Raw genomic sequence first — 23188 nt, 5'->3', positions numbered from 1 at the left:
GTCCAGTGGTGATCAGGCGTATTACCGGGTCTCATAAATAGAGTAGCACTCAGTTGAGTTGATCTACGCTACATTTCATTAATGATTCATGTACTTCGTTGTCTTTTGGGGGTAAGCGCCTCTGTTTGATTAAGCTTTTCAATGTTCACGTGTGGGTGGACGGGATGCAGTCATTACATTCACACTTATTTTGTAACTCTGGCTTTTCCCGTCCAACAAACACCACAATATATATATATATTTTTATAGGCTTCTTAATTTTTCACCTTGCTCTAGTCTAGCCTAATCAATTTCGTAAAAACACGCCAGCCAGAGGAACTCCAGAATTGTCAAAAACATTATTAAGTCCTTGGATCTGCTTCCATCCAGCACTGGTCTGTCTTATTCTCTTCTGTAACCATGAAAGTCATTATTTCCTGTGTTCTCCTGGCATTTTGGAGGGGATTGGTCAGTGGTAAGAAAAATAACATATATATTTATTTATTTTGTTTTGATATGTTTCGTTTGTTTTTTTGTTATTTTATTTGTGATTCTATTTCAGATTCATGTGCCGATTGGGTACCTACATTAATTTAATAATGCAACTGGGATTGGTTTATTGATTTGATGTCGTTGAGTTGATGTGCCTTTTTGTTGGTTGTACATGTATTCCTGGGTCAGCTCAGTTTACACTGCATAAGTGACTGCAGTTTTCCTACATATACATGTCATGTATAAATCTAATCGTGTATACATCTGTCATTTTACTAATTACAGTCTGTCAAGAAATTTGATTCTGACAGTTAAGTGTTTTGATAGAGACACTTCGTGTAAGCTTCACAAAAAAATGGTGTGGGGGTCCAAAGGTCTTATTGTGCTCAGTCAGACCCATGCCCAAATGTTGTTCAGCAGAAAGCTCACAAACAGACAGCTGGATGCTCAGTACATGACGTACTGTTTGTTAATAGTTAGGTAGATAGGCCTACCAAAGGACGTATTACATGGGGTTTTAAGTTAGAACTTCGAACCAAAACCCTTCTGAAACAACTCCCATTTTTAACACTCCGGTAAGATAGTGGTTAGATATAATGATACACTACATGACCAAAAGTGTTCGTCGAAAATTTCATTTCAAAATCATGGGCATTAACATATATACTCTTCTGGGAAGGCTTTCCACTAGATGTTGGAACATTGCTGCAGGGACTTGCTTCCATTCAGCCACATGAGCATTAGTGAGGTCGGGCACTGATGTTGAGCGATTAGGCCTTGCTCACAGTCGGCGTTCCAATTCATCCCAAAGGTGTTGGATGTGATTGAGGTCAGGGCTCTGTGCAGGCCAGTCAAGATTTTCCACAGCAATCTCAACAATGCATTTCTGTATGGACCTCGCTTTGTGCATGTGGGCACTATCATGCTGAAACAGGAAAGGGCCTTCCCCAAACTGTTGCCACTTTAGTTGGAAGCACAAAATCATCTAGAATGCCATTGTTAAGGGGGGAACTAAGGGGCCTAGCCCGAACCATTAAAAATAGCCCCAGACCGTTATTCCTCCTCCACCAAACTTTACAGTTGGCACTAAGCATTGGGGAAGGTAGTGTTCGCTAAACCCAGATTCGTCCATCGCTGCCAGGTGAAATGTGATTCATCACTCCAGAGAATGTGTTTCCACTGCTCCAGAGTCCAATGGCAGTGAGCTTTACACCACTCAAGTCAACATTTGATATTGCGTATGGTGATCTTAGGCTTCTGTGCGGCTGCTCGGTCATGGAAACCCATTTCATGAAGCTCCCGATGAACAGTTCTTATGCTGACGTTGCTTCCAGAGCCAGTTTAGAACTTGATCGTGAGTATTGCAACCGAGGACAGACGATTTTTACTCACTACGAGCTTCAGCACTCGGCGGTCCCGTTCTGTGAGCGTGTGTGGCCTACCGCTTTGCGGCTGAGGCGTTGTTGCTCCTAGACATTTCCACTTCACAATAACAGCACTTACAGTTGACCGGGGCAGCTCTAGCAGGGTAGAAAGTTGACAAACTGACTTGTTGGAAAGGTGACATCCTGTGTGCTCGATTTTATATACAGGTGTGGCTGAAATAGCCGAATTCACTCATTTTAAGGGGTGTCCACATACTTTTATATAGTGTAAGCCCCCAGACATTAGGACTGTGTGTTTGTATTTGGCCATAGGGTCCCGCAGTCCTCTGAATGACTTCCAGCGTTCTGAGGGAAGGGAGCTGGTTCCTACCTCCTGGAACTCTGCACGGGTGCTGATACTGCCAGGGCTGACGCTGGAGGACTGTGCCAGACGCTGCTCACACACACTGGACTGCAGGTACCCTGGAGGGTTGTATGACCTTAGTACAACACCTAGCAATCTTAGCGGATAAGGTGTTGGACTAACAGGTATGAGTGCCAGTCAGGCTACCCCCATATTGATAAAAAACACAAATTAACTTGAAAACTCCTTTCATTAGAGCCTTCAACTACGAGACGCGCCGCTCCATCACCTGTAAACAGCTGCCATGGGTGGAGGATGGCAGCAACGCCGAGGTCAAGAGGAACGTCAACTGTGACCTGTATGAGAAGAAGGGTAAGCTTTGGGGTCAAAGTGAGGTCATGTTCTCTGCCATTTATGTTCTAAGTGAATTGATGTCATTTTGTATAACGCAACAAAATGAGTCGTGTAGTGTCAGCAGCACGCTGGGATTTTTGTTTGAAAAGGCAGATGTTTTTCTTCCATGTGCAGTGTACGTAAGGAAGTGCATTGTGGGTAAAGGAGAAGACTATCGAGGCAAGGTGTTCACGACGAAAAATGGCCATACTTGTCAACAGTGGTGGTCAAAGTTCCCACACGATCACAGGTAAGATCATCCCGTTGATTTATGGGAGTAGTAGTTTGTAAAACAGAAAGGAAAACATGGCACACTGCTGCTCATGCTCCCAGGTGATATTTATTTACAACGTTTTGACCCTTAGGTCTTCATCAGGCATCCATATCCCAGGTGGGGGTGGAAGGTCCTATATATAGGGGCAGTACTCAGTGACATCACTTCCTGAAACAGGAGGTAAAGAAAATGTATAACATAGTTTCACAATATTACCATTCAATGTATCAAAATATATGATCATACACAGGGAATGTGATCAATATTTACAGTAATATATATACACATACAATGTTCAATTAGCATACCTTTTTTTTTTATTAACACAATTTAGACTATAAAAACGGTTTCAAGTCAAACTCCTCAATAAGACGAAGAGGATCTGTGGATCCAGAAAGATTCCCTTTGAAGAAGTTTCCTCTCAATGTCTCCTCCCCTGTGTGACGTCTTGACCATTTCTATTCCAATGTATCTCAGATAACTAATAGGAAGTCCAGCTTGTACAAAATTAACAGCAACCAGATTTTTTGTCTCACCTGTCCGTATATTGCTGCGGTGCTCACTGATCCGTGTCTTAAGGCTTCTACGGGTTTTCCCTATGTAAGACAGACCACAAGGACATTTCAACATGTAAATAACATTGGTGGACATGCAGGTAAAATTATCTTAAATCTTTGTTCTGTGCGGGGGTGGGTAAATTAGTTGCATTTATACGTGAAGCTGCATTGAGCACATTGGCCACATTTGTAATTACCCTCCGTAACCTTGTCCAAGAAAGTTTCCCTTTTCTCTGGTGGGTAATCAGATTTAACCACAATGTCTCTCACGTTTGGGGGGTCTTTTAAAGATCATACATGGGGGATATTTAAAAATGGGTTGAAATTGTGGGTCAGAGTCAATAATGTATCAGTGCTTCCTGATAATGATCTTAAATGCCTTCCCCAAATGGTGAGTATCAGGTGAAGCATGATGGGACATGTCCTGCTTTTTCTTTAACTTTTGGTTGAAGGCTTTCCAACTGTGTTAGTCCTTCAAAATGATCATTGGCATGTTTTACCCAATTGTCTTTGTACCTCCTTTCCTTAAACCCTTGTGTTGAGGTCCGTGGTCTGTCTCTAATAAGAAGTATCAGAGCTGCATATTCTTCTGATGCGACTGAATTGACTTATAGGGAGACTTTTAATGTGGACGTGGATGAAAGCTGTCACCTCTAAGGAGGGTATTCTTGTCCGCAGGTTCCCTAAAGAGATCTGTAGAGAGGGAGGTTTTGTCATTAATAACCATCACATCAAGAAAACTGATTTGTGATAGGTCATAGTTAATGGGGAAGTGAAGGTGTTCATTCATCGAGTTTAGATAAGCATGGAATTCTAAAAGTTCTTCCTGTGTCCCTGTATAGATCACAAAAATGTCATCCAAATATCTCCGAATTGGGAGAATATTGGAGAGAAAAAGGGTTAAGGTCTGAATTCAGCACCACCTGTTTTTCAAACATTCCTAGCTATAGGTTAGCATAATTAGGAGGCTTAGTGCTCCCCATCGCTGTCCCTTTGGTCTGGAGGAAAAAGTCTCCTCCGAAGAGAAAATAGTTGGAGGTTAGTACCAGTTCAGCCAAGTCCACAATACAATTGGTGCTGGGTAGAGCATTAGTAGTAGTTTGGAAACCATGACCCAAAGCAAAATCTAATAAGATATCTCTGTCTCTCACACATATTCTGTTTCTATACCTTGTCATAGATGGACACCCACAGCCACTAATGGCTTGGAGCTGAACTACTGCAGGAACCCAGATAGGGACCGCATCGGGCCGTGGTGCTACACCAATGATCCAGAACGCCGATATGAGAGCTGCAATATCCCCCACTGCAAAGACGGTACATCAATCAATCAATCAAATGTATTTATAAAGCCCTTTTCACATCAGTCGATGTCACAAAGTGCTATACAGAAACCCAGCCTAAAACCCCAAACAACAAGCACAATGGCTAGGAAAAAGTCCCTAGAAAGGCAGGGGCCTAGGAAGAAACCTAGAGAGGAACCAGGCTCTGAGGGGTGGCCAGTCCTCTTCTGACTGTGCCGGGTGGAGATTATAACAGTACATGGCCAAGATGTTCAAATGTTCATAGATGACCAGCAGGGTCAAATAATAATAATAATCACAGTGGTTGTAGAGGGTTCAACAGGTCAGCACCTCAGGAGTAAATGTCAGTTGGCTTTTCATAGCCGAGCATTCAGAGTTAGAGACAGCAGGTGTGGTAGAGAGAGAGATTCTGCACATCACATTCTGTTCAACATTCCAGTGGTTGAAGGATTGCAATTGCAAATGTTTCTAAAGATAATGTGTTGTCTTTGATCATAGAGAACATCACTGTCGAAAAGTGTTGCTACAGACTGTGTGTGTTTGGGTTTGTGCACAGAGGTGTGTATCACATGTAACGGGGAAGACTACAGGGGTCAGGTTGACCACACAGTGAGTGGCAGAGAGTGTCAACGTTGGGACCAACAGTACCCACAACAACACATCTACCAGCCTGAGAAGTATGTCTGTCTAATCACCGCTGTAATCACTACCACTACCACTCCACTCTTTTACATACAGTTTGTTGTAGGCCTACATGCCTTTGTATCCTGTCAGCATTACGTCTCTCTAATCAATATGTTGTACTGTAACAGAAAACAATCAATATTTCCAAGGTAATGAGAAGTTCCTGACATGGAATCCTGTACATGTGCGTTCCAGGTATCCAGATAAGAGCTTGGATGATAACTACTGCCGTAACCCGGACTCCTCCCCTGTTCCCTGGTGTTACACCACAGACCCTGATATGGAGAGAGAGAGTTGCCAGATCAGCAAGTGCCGTACGTCTGTCCCCTCATACACCCTCCCTGTCCGTTCCATTTACACTGTATACGTTTTTATAACAATGTAATACAATCTATATCACCCCTCATATGTCACGTCCCTCCTTCCACTCTAGCTGTGGTTGCAAAGAGACTCCTCCGGTCCAGCTACACCACAAACTGTTTCCGTGGTCGCGGGGAGGATTACCGTGGTAAAGTGAACGAGACGACCGGCGGTATCGCCTGTCAGCGTTGGGACGCCCAGTACCCTCACGAGCACCCTTTCTACCCAAACACCTACGAATGCAAGTAAGCCAGAGGAACGGGCGAAAGAGGGATGGATGGATGAGAGGTGTGATTGGTAGTTAAGAGGGATGAGCGGCGGAATGATGGTTAGTGAGTGGTGTGATGAGGATGGTGGAGTAAGGAGTGAAATTAGGGGTCTTGAGATGAGGGTCTACATGAATGGCTGATCTTGGGTGTAGTTATTTGTGTTCCTAAACACATATACAGTTTAGTCATAGCAGACGCTTATCCAGAGTCAGTAGCATACATCCAACATTTACCCATGAATAATGATCCCTGTGTTATTTTGACCTACAGTATTAGCTGTTTTATCCAGAAATCCCTGTGTTATTTTGACCTACAGTATTAGCTGTTTTATCCAGAAATCCCTGTGTTATTTTGACCTACAGTATTAGCTGTTTTATCCAGAAATCCCTGTGTTATTTTGACCTACAGTATTAGCTGTTTTATCCAGAAATCCCTGTGTTATTTTGACCTACAGTATTAGCTGTTTTATCCAGAAATCCCTGTGTTATTTTGACCTACAGTATTAGCTGTTTTATCCAGAAATCCCTGTGTTATTTTGACCTACAGTATTAGCTGTTTTATCCAGAAATCCCTGTGTTATTTTGATCCCACACGATGTATTATCCGTTTTATCCAGAAATCCCTGTGTTATTTTGATCCCACACGATGTATTATCCGTTTTATCCAGAAATCCCTGTGTTATTTTGATCTATAGTATTAGCTGTTTTATCCATATATCCCAGTGTTATTTTTAACCTCCCAGTATTAGCTGTTTTATCCATATATCCCTGTGTTATTGTGTGCATACATATTGGTTATACTAATTGCTATACCATTGCTCCCAGGGGCTTGGAGGAGAACTACTGTCGTAACCCAGATGGATCCGAGGCTCCCTGGTGCTTCACGTCTGTGCCTGAGATGAGGACGGCTCTCTGCTTGCATATCAAACGCTGTGCAGACGACATCGAAGCTGAGGGTACACTGCTCTCTGCTGTTTCAATGGCAACAATGCACTCGCAATGCAATCTAGGGTCCTCAAACGCAAGCCTACTTGATAACTCACAGAAGGGTTTTCTGTCGTCATGTTTTCATCTCCTTTTTCCCCACACCCCAGATTGCTACCATGAAAATGGTAAAAACTACAAGGGTGTAGTCCGAAAGACGCGGAAGGGCGTCATCTGCCAGAAGTGGAGTGTCAACATACCTCACAAAACTAAGTATCAAAAATAACCAGTAGATTCTAAAATTAAATGTATCATGAATTTGGCAGGTATGTTTGGTGTTGTCAAAGATTTAATACATATGTATATATATACAGTACCAGTCAAAAGTTTGGACACACCTACTCATTCAAGGATCTTTCTTAGTTTTTCTACATTGTAGAATAATAGTGAAGACATCAATACTATGAAATAACACATGGAATAATGAATGTAGTATCCAAAAGAGTGTTAAACAAATCATCAATATATTTTATATTTGAGATTCTTCAAAGTAGCCACCCTTTGCCTTGGTGACAGCTTTGCACACTCTTGGCATTCTCTCAACCAGCTTCACCTGGAATTATTTTCCAACAGTCTTGAAGGAGTTCCCACATATGCTGAGCACTTGTTGGCTGCTTTTCCTTCTGTCTGCGGTCCAACTCATCCCAAACCATCTCATTTGGGTTGAGGTTGGATGATTGTGGAGATCAGGTCATCTGATGCAGCACTCCATCACTCTCCTTCTTGGTCAAATAGCCCTTACATAACCTGGAGGTGTGTTGGGTCATTGTCCTATTAAAAAACAAATGATAGTCCCACTAAGCCCAAACCAGATGGGATGGCATATCGCTGCAGAATGCTGTGGTAGCCATGCTGGTTAAGTGTGCCTTGAATTCTAAATAAATCACAGACAGTGTCACCAGCAAAGCACCCCCACTGTCACACCTTGATCTGTTTCATCTGTCTTTGTGCTTGTCTCCACCCCCCTCCAGGTGTCGCCAATCTTCCCCATTATCCCGTGTATTTATACCTGTGTTCTCTGTTTGTCTGTTTCCAGTTTGTTTTGTTTCATGAAACCTACCAGTGTTTTTCCCCTTGCTCCTGTCTGTTCTAGTTCCTGTTTTCTAGTTTTTCACGGTTTTGACCATTCTGCCTACCCTGAGCCTGCCTGCCGTTCTGTACCTTGCCACACCACACTGGATTATTGACCCCTGCCTGCTCTGACCCTGAGACTGCCTGCCCTTCTGGACCCTTACCACCCTCACTGGATTATTGACCTCTGCCTGCTCTGACCCTGAGACTGCCTGCCGTTCTGGACTTTTTGCACCCTATCTGGATTACTGACCTCTGCCTGCCTTTGACCTGTCGTTTTGCCTGCCCCTGTACTAGTAATAAACTTTTGTTACTTCGACACTGTCTGCATCTGGGTCTTACCTAAAACTTGATACCATCACACCTCCTCCTCCATGCTGCACGGTGGGAACTACACATGCGGAGATCATCCGTTCACCCACACTGCGTCTCACAAAGACACGGAGGTTGGAACCAAAAATCTCATATCTGACCTCCAGACTAAAGGACAGATGTCCACCAGTCTAATATCCATTGCTTGTGTTTCTTGGCCCAAGCAAGTCTCTTCTTCTTATTGGTGTCCGTTAGTAGTGGTTTCTTTTTAGCAATTCGACCATGAAGGCCTGATTCAAACAGTTGATGTTGAGATGTGTCTGTTACTTGAACTCTGTGAATCATTTATTTGGGCTGCAATTTCTGAGGCTGGTAACTCTAATGAACTTATCCTCTGCAGCAGAGGTAACTCTGGGTCTTCCTTTCCTGTTGCGGTCCTCATGAGAACCAGTCTCATCATAGCTCTTGATCGTTTTTGCAACTGCACTTGAAGAAACTTTCAAAGTTCTTGAAATTTCCTGGACTGACTGACCTTCATGTCTTAAAGTAATGATGGACTGTCGTTTCTCTTTGCTTATTTGAGCTGTTCTTGCCATAATATGGACTTAGTCTTTAACCAAATAGGGCTACCTTCTGTATAACACCTCTACCTTGTCACAACACAACTGATTGGCTCAAACGCATTAAGGAAAGTTCCACAAATTATCTTTTAACAAGGCACACCTGTTAATTGAAATGCATTCCAGGTGACTACCTCATGAAGCTGGTTGAGAGAATGCCAAGAGTGTGCAAAGCTGTCATCAAGGCAAAGGATGGCTACTTTGAAGAATCTAAAATATATTTTGATTTAACACTTTTCTGTTTACTACATGATTCCATATTTGTTATTTCATAGTTTTGATGTCTTCACTATTATTCTACAATGTAGAAAATAGTCAAAAGAAAGAAAAACCCTTGAATGAGTAGGTGTGTAAAGACTTTTGACTGGTACTGTGTATATACAGTGGATATAAAAAGTCTACACACCCTTGTTAAAATGCCAGGTTTTTGTGATGTAAAAGAATGAGACAAAGATAAATCGTGTCAGAACTTTTTCTACTGTTAATGTGACCTATAATGTGAACAATTCAATTGAAAAACAAACTGAAATCTTCGAGGGGGAAAAATGAAAAATAAAAACCTTACAATAACCTGGTTGCATAAGTGTGCACGCCCTCTTATAACTGGGGATGTGGCTGTGTTCAGAATTAACCAATCACATTCAAACTCATGTTAAATAGAAGTCATTACACACCTGCCATCATTTAAAGTGACCCTGATTAATCACAAATAAAGTTCAGCTGTTCTAGAAGGATTTTCCTGACATTTTCTTAGTTGCATCTCAGAGCAAAAGCCATGGTCTGCAGAGAGCTTCCAAAGCATCAGAGGGATCTCATTGTTCAAAGATATCAGCCAGGAGAAGGGTACAAAATAATTTCCAAAGCATTACATATACCATGGAACACAGTGAAGACAGTCATCATCAAGTGGAGAAAATATGGCACCACAGAGACGTTACCAAGAACTGGACGTCCCTCCAAAATGTATGAAAAGACGAGGAGAAAACTGGTCAGGGAGGCTTCCAAGAGGCCTACAGCAACATTAAAGGAACTGCAGGAATTTCTGGCAACTACTGGCTGTGTGCTACATGTGACAACAATCTCCCGTATTCTTCATATGAATGGGCTATGGGGTAGGGTGGCAAGACGGAAGCCTTTTCTTACAATGAAAAACATCCAAGCCCGGCTGAAGTTTGCAAAAACAAACATCAAGTCCCCCAAAAGCACGTGGGAAAATGTGTTATGGTCTGATGAAACCAAGGTTGAACTTTTTGGCCATAATTCCAAAAGGTTTGTTTGGCGCAAAAACAACACTGCACATCACCCAAAGAACACCATACCCACAGTGAAGCATGGTGGTGGCAGCATCATGCTTTGGGGCTGTTTTTCTTCAGCTGGAACCGGGGCCTTAGTCAGGGTGGAGGGAATTATGGACAGTTCCAAATACCAGGCAATTTTGGCACAAAACCTTCAGGCGTCCGTTAGAAAGCTGAAGATGAAGAGGAAGTTTACCTTTCAGCACGACAACGACCCAAAGCACACATCCAAATCCACGAAAGCATGGCTTCACCAGAAGAAGATTAACATTTTGGAATGGCCCAGCCAGAGCCCAGACCTGAATCCAATTGAACATCTCTGGGGTGATCTGAAGAGGGCTGTGCACAGGAGATGTCCTCGCAATCTGACAGATTTGGAGCGCTTTTGCAAAGAAGAGTGGGCAAATATTATCACATCAAGATGTGCCATGCTAATAGACTCCAGCCCAAAAAGACTGAGTGCTGTAATAAAATCAAAAGGTGCTTCAACAAAGTATTAGTTTAAGGGTGTGCACAGTTATGCAACCAGGTTATTGTGAGTTTATTTTTCCCCCTCAAAGATTTCAGTTTGTTTTTCAATTGAATTGTTCACGTTATAGGTCACATTAAAGGTGGAAAAACTTCTGACATGATTTATCTTCGTCTCATTATTTTACATCACAAAAACCTGCCATTTTAACAGGGGTGTGTAGACTTTTTAAATCCACTGTATATATCTTTCAATGTATGGGATAGTAGCATGTGGGTGTAGAAGTGTCTGCTGTGGCATGGGTAGGTAGGTTTAGTGCTTTTACTGTACTGTGGTTTTCCAGGATAAACCCAGGGACCCACCCTGAGGGCAACCTGACAGAGAACTACTGCCGGAACCCAGATGGGGACCAACACGGACCCTGGTGCTACACCACTGACCCCAAAACAGAGTTTGACTACTGTGCCATCAAGCAGTGCGGTAAAGATTCCCATCCCCCCCCCCCCCCCCCATACCTCTGTGCCCTCAGGCATTACATTCCTTTCTCCATATCTTTCTCTTGTTACTCCATCACTCATTGGCCGTATCCGAATACCCATACTTTCGTACTACATAGTAGGCATTTTAGGTATGCGAAAATAGAACGTTTTATAGTATGATACTAAGCTGATAATGAGACAAGGGGACACGCTGTACCCAAATGAGCGAATGGCGGGAATCAACGCACTTGCGCGTTAGATGCCACATTATCAGGATGGGTGGGCCTAATATATTGAGATTTGTTGATTACTGCAATCATTTTTACTAAACAGTACGTTCTAAATCGTATTGTAATATGATTAGTACACATTGTCGTTTTAGTAAGTAGTAGGCAAGACAGATTTCGGACACCGCCAGTATATCTTATCTCTGTACTCTATCATTCTAGGCCTAATGTTAATTTACTAACACTATGAAGCTCTCTTCATACATTTTGCTCAAAGCACTAATCCCTTCATGGCTGTTATTTCAAAATGATTAAAATATTATTGTGCTTATTGTTGTTTGAACAGCTGGGGAGAAAGTGTCCATCATTGAGCCAGCCGGTGAGTTCCTAATGGAATATGCAACTATAATGAATAATAAGTGCTTCCTGGAAGTGGACCTGTGTACACAACTTTACTCACTAACTGAAGTGTGTGTGTGTGTGTGTGTGTGTGTGTGTGTGTGTGTGTGTGCGCGCCCAGAGAAAGTGGAGTTTAATGAGTGTGGGAAGAGAGATGATCGTTTGGTCAAGAGCATACTCCGTATTGTTGGTGGGCATCCTGGAAACTCTCCCTGGACAGTCAGCCTCAGAGACAGGTCAGTCTGTGAGGGGCAGTGTTAGCTCAGTGAGATTTACTCAGCGATAGAGACTCCAGCCTCAGTCTTCATAACCTCTCTGTCTCAGTCTTCATAACCTCTCTGTCTCTGTCTTCATAACCTCTCTGTCTCCTCTGTTAGAGACCAGTGTTCATGGCCTCTCTCTCAATTCAATTCAATTTCAATGTAAGGGCTTTATTGGCATGGGAAACATATGTTAACATTGCCAAAGCAAGTGAAGTAAAAAATAAACAAAAGTGAAATAAACAATCAAAATGAACAGTAAATGTTACACTCAAAAAAGTTAAAAAAGAATAGACACACTCAAATGTCATATTATGTGAAAAAAGGTTAAAGTACAAAAGGGAAGATAAATAAACATAAATATGGGTTGTATTTCTGGTGTTTGTTCTTCACTGGTTGCCCTTTCTTGTGACAACAGGTCCTAAATCATGCTGTTGTGATGGCGCACTGTGGTATTTCACCCAATAGATATGAGAGTTTATCAAAATTGGGTTTGTCCTCTCTCTCGTTCTCTGTGTGTCTTAGAGCCAAGTCTTCATGACCCCACTCTCTCCTATATCTCTCTCTCAATTCAATTCAATTCAGTTCAATAAATGCTATATTGGCGTGAATGGGTTGTTGCCACTGTCTGTAATGAACACGAGGGAGACAGAGCTGGTTTCAAGCGCAGAGCGCAGCAGGTGTTTATTGAAAGGAACCTTAAGAGGCAGGTAGCTGGGTCCAGGGGCAGGCAGAAGGTCATACACGGTTGGTCCACAAATGGCAACAGTACAGGAAGGGAATAGGCAAAAGGCGTTGAGTAAGGCAGGCAAAAACTATCATACACAGGAGGCGAGAAGGACGGGGGAAAAAAATTGAGCCCTGAAAAAGTGTCTCAAAAACAAACGATACCTCACAGTGATGGGGTGCAAGGAACTGAACTAAATAGTGTGGGATGATGACATGCAGGTGTGTGAACAGGTGATTAGAGTTGGGATTGGGATCTGGAGAGAGAGCTGGGAAGTGAGCTGTATTCCGGGGATCTAAGTGTTTGGGAGTGTGAGTTGGACGCAGACATTACATTGTCAAAGCAATAGTATTACATAAAGTATTACATAAATGAACAATATGTTGGACCAACAATAATAATATACAGTATACTGCATATACACAAAAACAATAACACATTTTTAAAAAACAATTGCGAAATTAAATCTAGAAAGGCTCATGTGTATGACATCTCTTAAATGATGACAAGGCAGCACATAATCTGGAGCAAGATCTACTGTCTCAATGTTACCTCGTAACAGAATGCAGATTTTCTCCTCATTCTCTACTTCACCCGACCCGCAGTGCTTACCTAGTCTTTCCTCTCCGACCTTCCATGTTTTTCTATGGCATTCTGTCTCTATTGCCAGGCTATGGCTCATTGAGTCTGTACATTGTTAATGTCTTCCATAGTTTGAATTCTTTGATTTTGATAAGGTGTTGTGCTAATTTGATATCTCTATATAGAATTTGATAACACTGAAGCTTGTGATTCAATTGAATTCCGTTTTGCCAATATTCTATATATTTTGGTTAGAGATTTCTACTTATTAGAATTGTGTTATTTGTGGTCAAATGGTTGAGTTTAGCTGGTGGTTTTGGGCCAGTTGCTCTGAGGGTCACTCTTTGTATTGCAGTCTTTGCATAAGAAAGCCTTGTGATGATAATGTTCTGGATCACAGTGTGTTAGGTGAGTCCAGAATGTGGTGTCTCTTTTCTCAATTATGAGTGCTAGGGGAAATCTCCCAAGTTCTGCCCTTCAGGCTTGGTTTGGGGCATTTCTGTGCACAGAATAGTTGTACAAAATTCCAGGTAAAACCTTTTGTTGGGGCTTTTATCCCATGATGTACTGTATATTTTAAATTGCCACATGGAAGGATGGGGGGGGGTTGAATCTATGTTCGAATGCTGTCTGGCCCTGAGCCTTCACCGCTCTTGAGGGCCTTTATTTGATCAATTACTTAAAACAATGTAATAGGATTGTCCAGCTGGTTTCGTTGGGTTTTTACTGTTAATTATAATTATTTTAATTGTTCTTTTACTGATGTTTGGGTGGAGTTAAGTTCTTTTTTTTATTTGGAATTTACAGAGGTATTTCAAAATGCTGTTTCCAGATAATCCAATCTTTGATTGGGAGGTCTTTCTTTTTAAGATTGGTATCTAATTTCCTCCATAATTCCCCAAATTAATTGGTCATATAGAGGGATGTTCTTATATTGGCTTAGGGCCTATTGGTATATGAGATGTGTCTCCTGGTGTTTTTGGTTTGACAAAAGTCTTAGTTCTTTTCTTGCAGTTGAACATTCTTCGTCAAACCATACCATTTTTCTTTTTTGATGTTCTATTTTTCACCTTTTTAAGATGTAGTACTTCTTTTGCCAGATTGATGAATATATCCATCAATTTGTCAGTGGCTTAATGCCGTCTTTGTCTTATTTAAATGTAGTAAAAATAAAAATGTAAATCAAGTTTTGAATATCAATGTTATTTAATGCTGCCTTATATTCAACATGGCTAGCTTTTTCCCCACGTGTATGTAGGCGGGAGGGGGTAGAGTTCTGGTTTTAAATGTAGGGTTGGTTCATCAGATTTATTTATTTTTCCTGATAAATTCTAATTTGGCAGTGGTCTGACAAGGGGAGTTGTGGCATGACCATAAAGGCATAGATTTTTTTATTGCTCTATATCTGTTATGACATAGTCGACTGCACTGTTTCCCAGTTCAGATCAATAAGTAAACCTACTTATTTCCCATTTTTGTTGACAATACTGTCATAGCTCTCTCTCTCTCTCTCTCTCTCTCTCTCTCTCTCTGTAGTCAGTTGTGATTCATACACAGATGTACATGGGTGTTTCCCTCTAAATACAGTATATGTAGTCTGCTCCTTTACCAGTTCTAGCATTTAAATCCCCCATTAACAGAACTTTACCTAGTGACTCAAAATGAATTCTATCAGAATAGAGACTCTGAAAACAATCTTTGTTATAATATTGAAAGTCAGATGGAAGCATATACATTGCACACATGTAAAGGTCACTATCTGAGTTAACAATAAAACATATATTTTTAGCCAACTGTATGTTTTTCCTTTCCTCTCTTTAAACCAGATTATAATCCCTCTTGAGTCTCTGCCACATTTTACATGTGGATGTTTCACTGACGATAGGCCTGCAGTAAACTCCCTGTAATTTTTGAGAGAGGATGTTTCTCTTTGACTCCATGTCTCTAGAAGTATAGTAATGTCTGAACTATGTACAATGTCTACGATGTCTGTGTCTGTACTTTTCACAAACAAATGTTTAAGAGCACAAACCCTGAATGTTATATATTCACTGCATTTGGAAAGTATTTAAAAAATGTATTTTTTACTTTTTTATTTAACCTTTATTTAACTAGGCAAGTCAGTTAAGAACATATTCTTATTTAGAATGACGGCCTACCCTGGCCAAACCCGGCTGACGCTGGGCCAATTGTGCGCCGCCTATGGGACTCCCAATCACGGTCGGATGTGATACAGCCTGGAATCGAACCAGGGACTGTAGTGACGTCTCTTGCACTGAGATGCAGTGCCACTCGGGAGCCCAAAGTTGGTATTCAGACCACTTCCCTTTTTCCACATTTTGTTATGTTACAGCCTTATTATAAAATTGATTAAATTAAAAATGTTCCTCATAAATCTACACACAATACCCCATAATGACAAAGCAAAAACAGGTTTTTAGAAATGTTTGCAAATGTATTAACAATAAAATCAGAAATTCCTTATTTACATAAGTATTCAGACCCTTTGTTATGAGGCTCGAAATTGAGCTCTGGTGCATCCTGTTTCCATTGATCATCCTTGAGATGTTTCTACAACTTGATTGGAGTCCACCTGTGCTAAATTCAGTCGGTCTCACGGTAATTGACCGTTAGTTAACATAAACACATTTAGCATCTCCTGGCTTCCACGCATAGCCTACAAGCCACTGATGCAGACCTTTGGAACATCTACATTTTAAAAAGTCTAATAAATCCATGTAATATAGCCTACACCTTCACAATAAATCCATAATTTATTTTAGACCGGTCTAAAGAAGCATGATATGAAGAAAATGTAGTCTATTGCAGAAGAACAGAATAACATACTCTGAGTTGTCCTTATGTTAGGCCCTTTATCGGCTATGCCATATGGCTGTGGGCTACTCTAGTTCATTTAGCAGACAAGATTTGCTTAGAATTCCGTGGCATTATTTTATAGTGTGAAGAATACAATTGAACAAAGCTGAATAAAATAGAAAGGATATTTTCTCCAAACGATTTGAGGGAGTGCGCACAAACGGATATTCTGTGTTGAGCTGTTAACAAACAAATTGGTATTCCTATATGCTTAATTTGGAGTTATTAATGTAACTTCAGTTGTTCTACAAACTTTGGGCTATATGTTTTGACTTTAATACATTGTAAGGCTGCATGATGCTACTCTAATGAGGATTTGAAAAATGTCGCATGAAAGGCATGAGCTCTGCTTTGTTTCTTGCGCAGGCTGTACCCACTCCATCAGTCTCTCATTCACAATTTGACAAGCACTTGATAATGCCTCACATTTCACGGCGGCTGTAATGCACCCTAATAAAATCCATTCTATTTGCATTGATGTCAGAGTGATTAGAGGGACAATAGAGGGCTGAGTACCAGGCAGTTAGCAAGTTTGGTAGGCTACTAATGACCATCAGCAGCATCAGAGCTTGTAGAAGCCTAATTACTGTGTCTAAACGGTCACGTGGAATTTGACTGCCTTCATGACTCTTGACCGTCGGCGGTAATACGGTCACCGCAACAGCCCTAGCCTGAATGTCAAGCGTCATGTCTGGAGGAAACCTGGCACCCTCCCTACGTTGAAGCATGGTGGTGGCAGGATCATGCTGTGGGGATGTTTTTCAGCGACAGTGACTGGGAGACTAATCAGGATTGTGGGAAAGATGAACGGAGCAAAGTACAGAGAGATCCTTTATGAACACCTGCTCCAGAGCGCTCAGGACCTCGGACTAGGGAGAAGGTTCACCTTCCAATAGACAATGACCCTAAGCACACAGCCAAGACAACGCAGGAGTGGCTTCGGGTCTCTGAATGTCCTTGATTGGCCCAGCCAGAGCCTGGAATGAAACCAATCGAACATCTCTGGAGAGACCTGAAAATAGCTGTGCAGCGACACTCCCCATCCAACCTGACAGAGCTTGAGAGGAGCTACAGAGAAGAATGGGAGAAACTCCCCAAATACAGGTGTCCCACGCTTGTAGTGTCATACCCAGGAAGACTTGAGGCTGTAATCGCTGCCAAAGGTGCTTCAATAAAGTACTGAGTACAGGGTCTGAATACTTACTGTCTGTAAAATGTGATATTTCACATAATTATAATTTACAAAAATTCTTAAACTGTTTTTGCATTGTCATAAGGTGGTATTTTGTGTAGATTGATGAGAGGAAAAAAACTATTGAATCAATTTTAGAATAAGGCTGTAACGTAGCAAAATGTGGAAAAAGTCAAGGGGTCTGAATACTTTACAAATGCACTGTAGCTGCTTATGTCCTACTTATGGATGCTATGTTTCAAATGTTCATTTAGGGTGTGTTGAACATACGAGATAAAACAAATAAACAGTATTTAAATATTCAATACATAATAAAACATTAAAAAATATATATTTCTCTCTTATTTAGGCTACATAGCCTATGCATACATTGGTACTTTACCCTGGATGTCATCTGTAGTGCATGTTGGTTTTTAGTTCAGTATGCCTATCTTAGAGCAGATTAGAGGTAACATGTCTCTTATCTGGTTCTGGTTGTCCTATGCTGAGGAACTTGTGGCAGTGCTGCGTAGCTGTTCTTCTGTGCTGCCTGTTGTGGCTAGCTGGGTGCTCTGTCAGGGATGACTCTTTTCCCAGGGAAGAGACCAGTGGCGGTCGGTGACGTTTTAAGATGAGGGAGGATGATTATTTTTTTTAATTTATGAGTATGGCCAGATTTCAGTTAGAGCATAATGGATGACTGTCATTCATATTCCATTCACCCAGCTCAATGTAACATCGATAGGTTTAGGATACGACATGATACTCAAATTTTCCCTGTACCCATCACGAGGTTGCTACAATCTAGCTTATGAAAAGTTTACAACGTAGGTGCACAGGTCAAGAGAATTATTAGTAATCAAAGTGACAAACTGTGGCACATTCAAAACTGCCTTGCACACTATTGCCTGTATCTAGCTGATCTAGGGTGTAATCATTAGTCCAACAGTTGCAAATGAGAGTTTCTATTGGATAAATTCAGGTATGTTTATCCCCATTTCGTTCTGTTTGCTTCCGTTTAAGAAAACGTTTTTTAACAGAATTGGCAGAATGAATACACCTCTGATCACATGCAAACACAGTTAACTTTCAAAGCAGCCACATAAAAACAGCATGATCACTTTGCTCGTTGTATAAATAATTCCTTCTCACAGCTATCTACGTGCTCTGCTCCTCTCACCTTTTTCCCTGCGCTTGTGGACTTCAGTGCACAACACATCAGATGTCTGTGACCAGGCGAAAAAACCTTTCCAAGCCAAACCTTCATATCATAAACGCTAATCACGACACACAGCCTACATCGTTTTTACATCATAGCCAACTAGAACTACTAGAACTAATGCGTTAGTAAACCCGTTACAATCATGCAGTACAGAAAGCAGTTTAGCAGCTATACCAGCGGGCCCCAGAGGCAATAAATTAATAAAACCAAAAGCTTACCTTGTCTTGGAAGAGTTCCAGTGTTGGATAGCCATAGCCAGCTAGCTAACATAGCATCCCTTTCTGTTTTGAGCCGGGTGTTTGAGTAGGCTAAACTAGCTAGCTGCATTTGCTAGCTAAGTGAAAGTGAAAGTAAAAAACAATAAATACAACCAAATATAGCCATCTCTCTCTCTTGCTTCTCCTTAATTTTGGAATAATTGAATTTGTTCAAACTGTTCAACTATTGTCTTTCTCTCTCTTTGAGTCAACTACTCACCACATTTTATGCACTGTTGTGCTAGCTAGCTGTAGCTTATCCTTTCAGTACTAGATTCATTATCTGATACTTTGAATGGGTTGACAACATGTCAGTTCATGCTGCAAGAGTTCTGCTAGTTTAGATGACGTCCTCCGGAAGTTGTCATAATTACTGTGCAAGTCTATGGAAGGGGGTGAGATCTCACTGCGCTGCTGATTCATCAGGCTGGCTGGTGTCGGCTATTGAATGCCTCTGCTCTGGCTGGTCAAGGAATATCTCCCTGAACTCAGCAAGGTCTCTTTCCAGAACAGATAGACTGTCTCTGAAAGAGTCAATGTAGGAGGAGATTCTTGGAGAGACAGGGCTGTTTTCAGGGCTTGGAGGGGTCCTCTTCTCCTGGATTTTGGTCTGTGGAGAGCTTCTTGCAGTTGCTCCTTTGCTTCTTCTCCTGGGGACTGGAAGTCTTCCTGGAACGTCCTCAGGTTGCTTTCCGACCCCTGAACCAAGATGGTGTCGTTATGGTAGACGTTAACTGTGAGACGGGCAATTTTCATTGTTGTCCTTATTGATTGTTATCTGTCTGCCTTTTCCAATACCATTCCTTCTATGTTTTGAGTATTTTGTGCACAGGGCAGTGTGTCAGGCTGAGGGGCTCACAGTATGAAATATGACATTCGTTGTTGTTTTCTTCCCCACTAGTATTGTGAGGTCCACCATCAAGGTCTCAGGTGACTCTCTTTACTTTACTTATAGTTTTTCTTTGCCTTGGAAGAGCAGACATCTGTAGGGTACATAATCTCTGTTTAGATTTTGTCTTGGTCATTCTTTTTCTAGCTCTTTTCCATTTCTTTTCAGCTTTTTCCAGCTTGGTTTCATTTCAGTTCACAGATCAAGCAACAGCATCCCAGAAAACTAAAATCAGCAGTTAATTTTGTTCTTCAATTAAAAAGAGAAGTAGTACAAATGTAAAAATGTATCAGCTATTTGATAGCCTTTTCTTTTTTAGCTATTAGCTCTTAGCTATAGCTAGCTTGAAAACAAACAATTGATTGTTTGCTCTCACTCCCTCTCTGTTATTCTCCAGTATGTATAACCTCTCCCTCTCTTTCCCTGTTAGAGCCCAGTCCTCATAATCTCTCTCTCTCTCTCTCTCTCTCTCTCTCTCTCTCTCTCTCTCTCTCTCTCTCTCTGTCTCTCTGTCTCTCTATGTGTTTGTGTTAGAGCCCAGTCTTCATAAAATCTCTCTTTCTCTCCTTCCCTCCCTGTTAGACCCTACTCTTCATAACCCTTATCTCCTTGTGTGCAGGAAAGGAAACCATTTCTGTGGAGGCTCCCTGGTTAGCTCCAAATGGGTGATCAGCACTAAGCAGTGTTTCTCCTCTTGGTATGGTTTCTGATTTATTATTTCTCATTACTTAATTATCAAGTATTTATATCATGTTGTTGTTTTTTTAAACACAGTAAAAGGAAAATCTGTCTAACCCAAAAGACCCAGATCTAGACTCTAAAAGCACATATTTTTTGTTGTAAATCCCTTGAATAGGTTGGAGATTGTTGGTCAGTGTGTGTTCTCTATGTGCAGTTATGTGGACCTTCCAGGGTACTCCGCCATGATGGGGACATTGTTCCGTAACCCCAGTGAAGGAGAGCCCGACCGACAGACTATCCCTCTCACCAAGATCGTCTGTGGACCCTCAGAGTCCCAGCTGGTCATGCTACAACTGGAATAGTGCGTACACACACGAACACACGCACGCAGACACACACACACACACACACACACACACACACACACACACACACACACACACACACACACACACACACACACACACACAAACCACATATTTCCCTGCACATCTTTTATTATACTTTTAGTTTTTTTACAGTTCACGGGTAACCTAACAATAGTATCCTACTATCCTAACTAATCCATGCCATATGATTTAACAGCAACCCCATTCTGCTCAGGCTGATGCTCTTCCTCATCCTCTTCCTCTTCCTCAGCTCAGCCCAGTTTAATGAGCGTGTGTCTCAGATCTGTCTGCCTCCTGAACGCTACATAGTTCAAAACGGAACCTACTGCGAGATCGCAGGCTGGGGGGAAACTCAAGGTAAAGGAGAGCTATGCTCATAATTGTAACACCACAATATAATTTAGTCACATTCCTCCGTATTCATCTTTATCCTTCCTTTTACAGATGTAGGATCTTCATTGGATCACCCTGCTGGAGGAGAACCTTCCTGCAATGCAGGAGATCTAAAACGTGTAGTGAATTTTGAGGTTTAAAAAGGCTTTTGAAGTTTGTCATTTCTACATTTCAGACTTGATTTTCACTTACGAAAAATCTACCAACCCATTCAAAAATGTCCATGAATTATAATCCACATAATAATTCAGATTTCCTGTTGCTGCAGGATTATTTTTCTGCTGTAGCAAACTGGCTCAAATTAAGATCCAACATCTGTATTACCCTCATCTGCATATTTTTTCCTGTTGTACTCTTGATACCTTTCCTTCATAATGTCCTTTATATATCACCATCCTATGGCTGCATTACGACCAGGGCCCTGAGTTGTCCCAGGTCAGATGATGTGGTCAGGAAAACCTAGGACCCTAATGTATGACATCATGTTTCTTTAGGTATCTTTTGCTGCCCTTGAAGTAGTATCTGTTTTACTAATGTGTCATGTAAATGAGACAGCTTTTCAGATCCTGGACCAACAGATGGTGTTGTTATTTCCAGTATTACTCAGCATATGCCACCTCTCTCTCATTATTTCGTTCTCTCCCCCCCCCTCTTTTACTGTTTCTCTCACTTTCTCAGGCACTTCTACAGATGACTCTGTGCTCAATGTGGCTCAAATACCAGTTATAAGCAACAAGGACTGTAACAAATACTTCCGGGGCCGTGTTCGGGAGAACGAGATGTGCACCAACTCCTTCCAGGGTGGGGTGGGTGCCTGTGAGGTAGGTTTGGGTCGGGTGTGTTTGTGAGGGGGAGGATTTGTCTATATGGTGTGTGGTTTATTTCTATGAGAGAGAATGAGGTTTATGGTGTGTGGTTTATTTCTATGAGAGAGAATGAGGTTTATGGTGTGTGGTTTATTTCTATGAGAGAGAATGAGGTTTATGGTGTGTGGTTTATTTCTATGAGAGAGAATGAGGTTTATGGTGTGTGGTTTATTTCTATGAGAGAGAATGAGGTTTATGGTGTGTGAGAATGAAACAATTTTATCTTTTAGGAAATTCATTCTGTGACGCACAGCCCAACGCAAACATATACGTTAAGTTACGATATGTCCTGTCACTGTGTGAGAATGATCTGACAGTGATATGTTATTTCCACCCGACCCCCAAGAGAGACTACGGTGGTCCCCTGGCCTGTCAGAACAGTGACTGCTGGGTGCTGGAGGGAGTGATCATCCCCATGAGGCGCTGTGGACACCCAGGCCAGCCCAGCATCTTCATCCGCGTCTCCATCTATGTGGACTGGATTAAGAAGGTCATGGAGATGGCTTAGTAATAGATACAGTATGTCACCAACCAGTGACTGGCCCTATGTTGTAATGGACAACTTTCAACCCCTCTCCCCATAGCTCACAATCCACAACTGCCTAATTGTTATTCGTGACCATCTACATATAATTGTTGTAATATCTGTCATTATGTCCATAATACTCTGTTCTGTATTACTCTACATTCTTATGACAAAAATATAAGCTGTAAATAACCCTGTTTTCCCTTGTCTTTAGTCTATGTGTAATCAAACCCATTATGAACCTTTTGGATCAGAACTAAATATCCATAATAGCCCTGATCTTTTGTGGTGATTAGATTATTAGATCATTAGATTATTGGACATTACATATTGAACCGTGGCAGTGACCTCCGGATGTCGTTGTGAAGCACATGCCTCCTTAACCTCATGCTTCCCAAAAGCGCTCCCACACCCTTCACTAAAACTGCTGACCACCAAACCCTTCACTCCCCT

The 23188-nt window shown here is 41.6% G+C and overlaps 1 protein-coding gene across 1 annotated transcript; it reads left to right on the top strand.

Annotated features, from left to right (window-relative positions):
* The first annotated feature begins 132 nt into the window (after positions 1–132).
* Positions 133–22927, top strand: LOC106582772 (hepatocyte growth factor-like protein). The gene is made up of 18 exons (XM_014166189.2): positions 133–454; positions 2169–2313; positions 2456–2571; positions 2728–2842; positions 4604–4740; positions 5284–5404; positions 5607–5725; positions 5845–6016; positions 6865–6995; positions 7134–7236; positions 11134–11270; positions 11843–11875; positions 12017–12131; positions 20500–20577; positions 20776–20922; positions 21201–21307; positions 22022–22164; positions 22556–22927. The coding sequence occupies exons 1-18, from the start codon at positions 400–402 to the stop codon at positions 22715–22717; spliced, it is 2136 nt and encodes a 711-aa protein (XP_014021664.1). The 5' UTR covers positions 133–399; the 3' UTR covers positions 22718–22927.
* The last annotated feature ends 261 nt before the right edge of the window (positions 22928–23188 follow it).

This window comes from Salmo salar, chromosome ssa22 (genome assembly GCF_905237065.1).
Source record: "Salmo salar chromosome ssa22, Ssal_v3.1, whole genome shotgun sequence".
NCBI classification, from domain to species: Eukaryota; Metazoa; Chordata; class Actinopteri; order Salmoniformes; family Salmonidae; genus Salmo; species Salmo salar.
The sequence above is the reverse complement of the archived record's forward strand: the minus strand, read 5'-3'. Positions and strand labels throughout refer to the sequence as shown.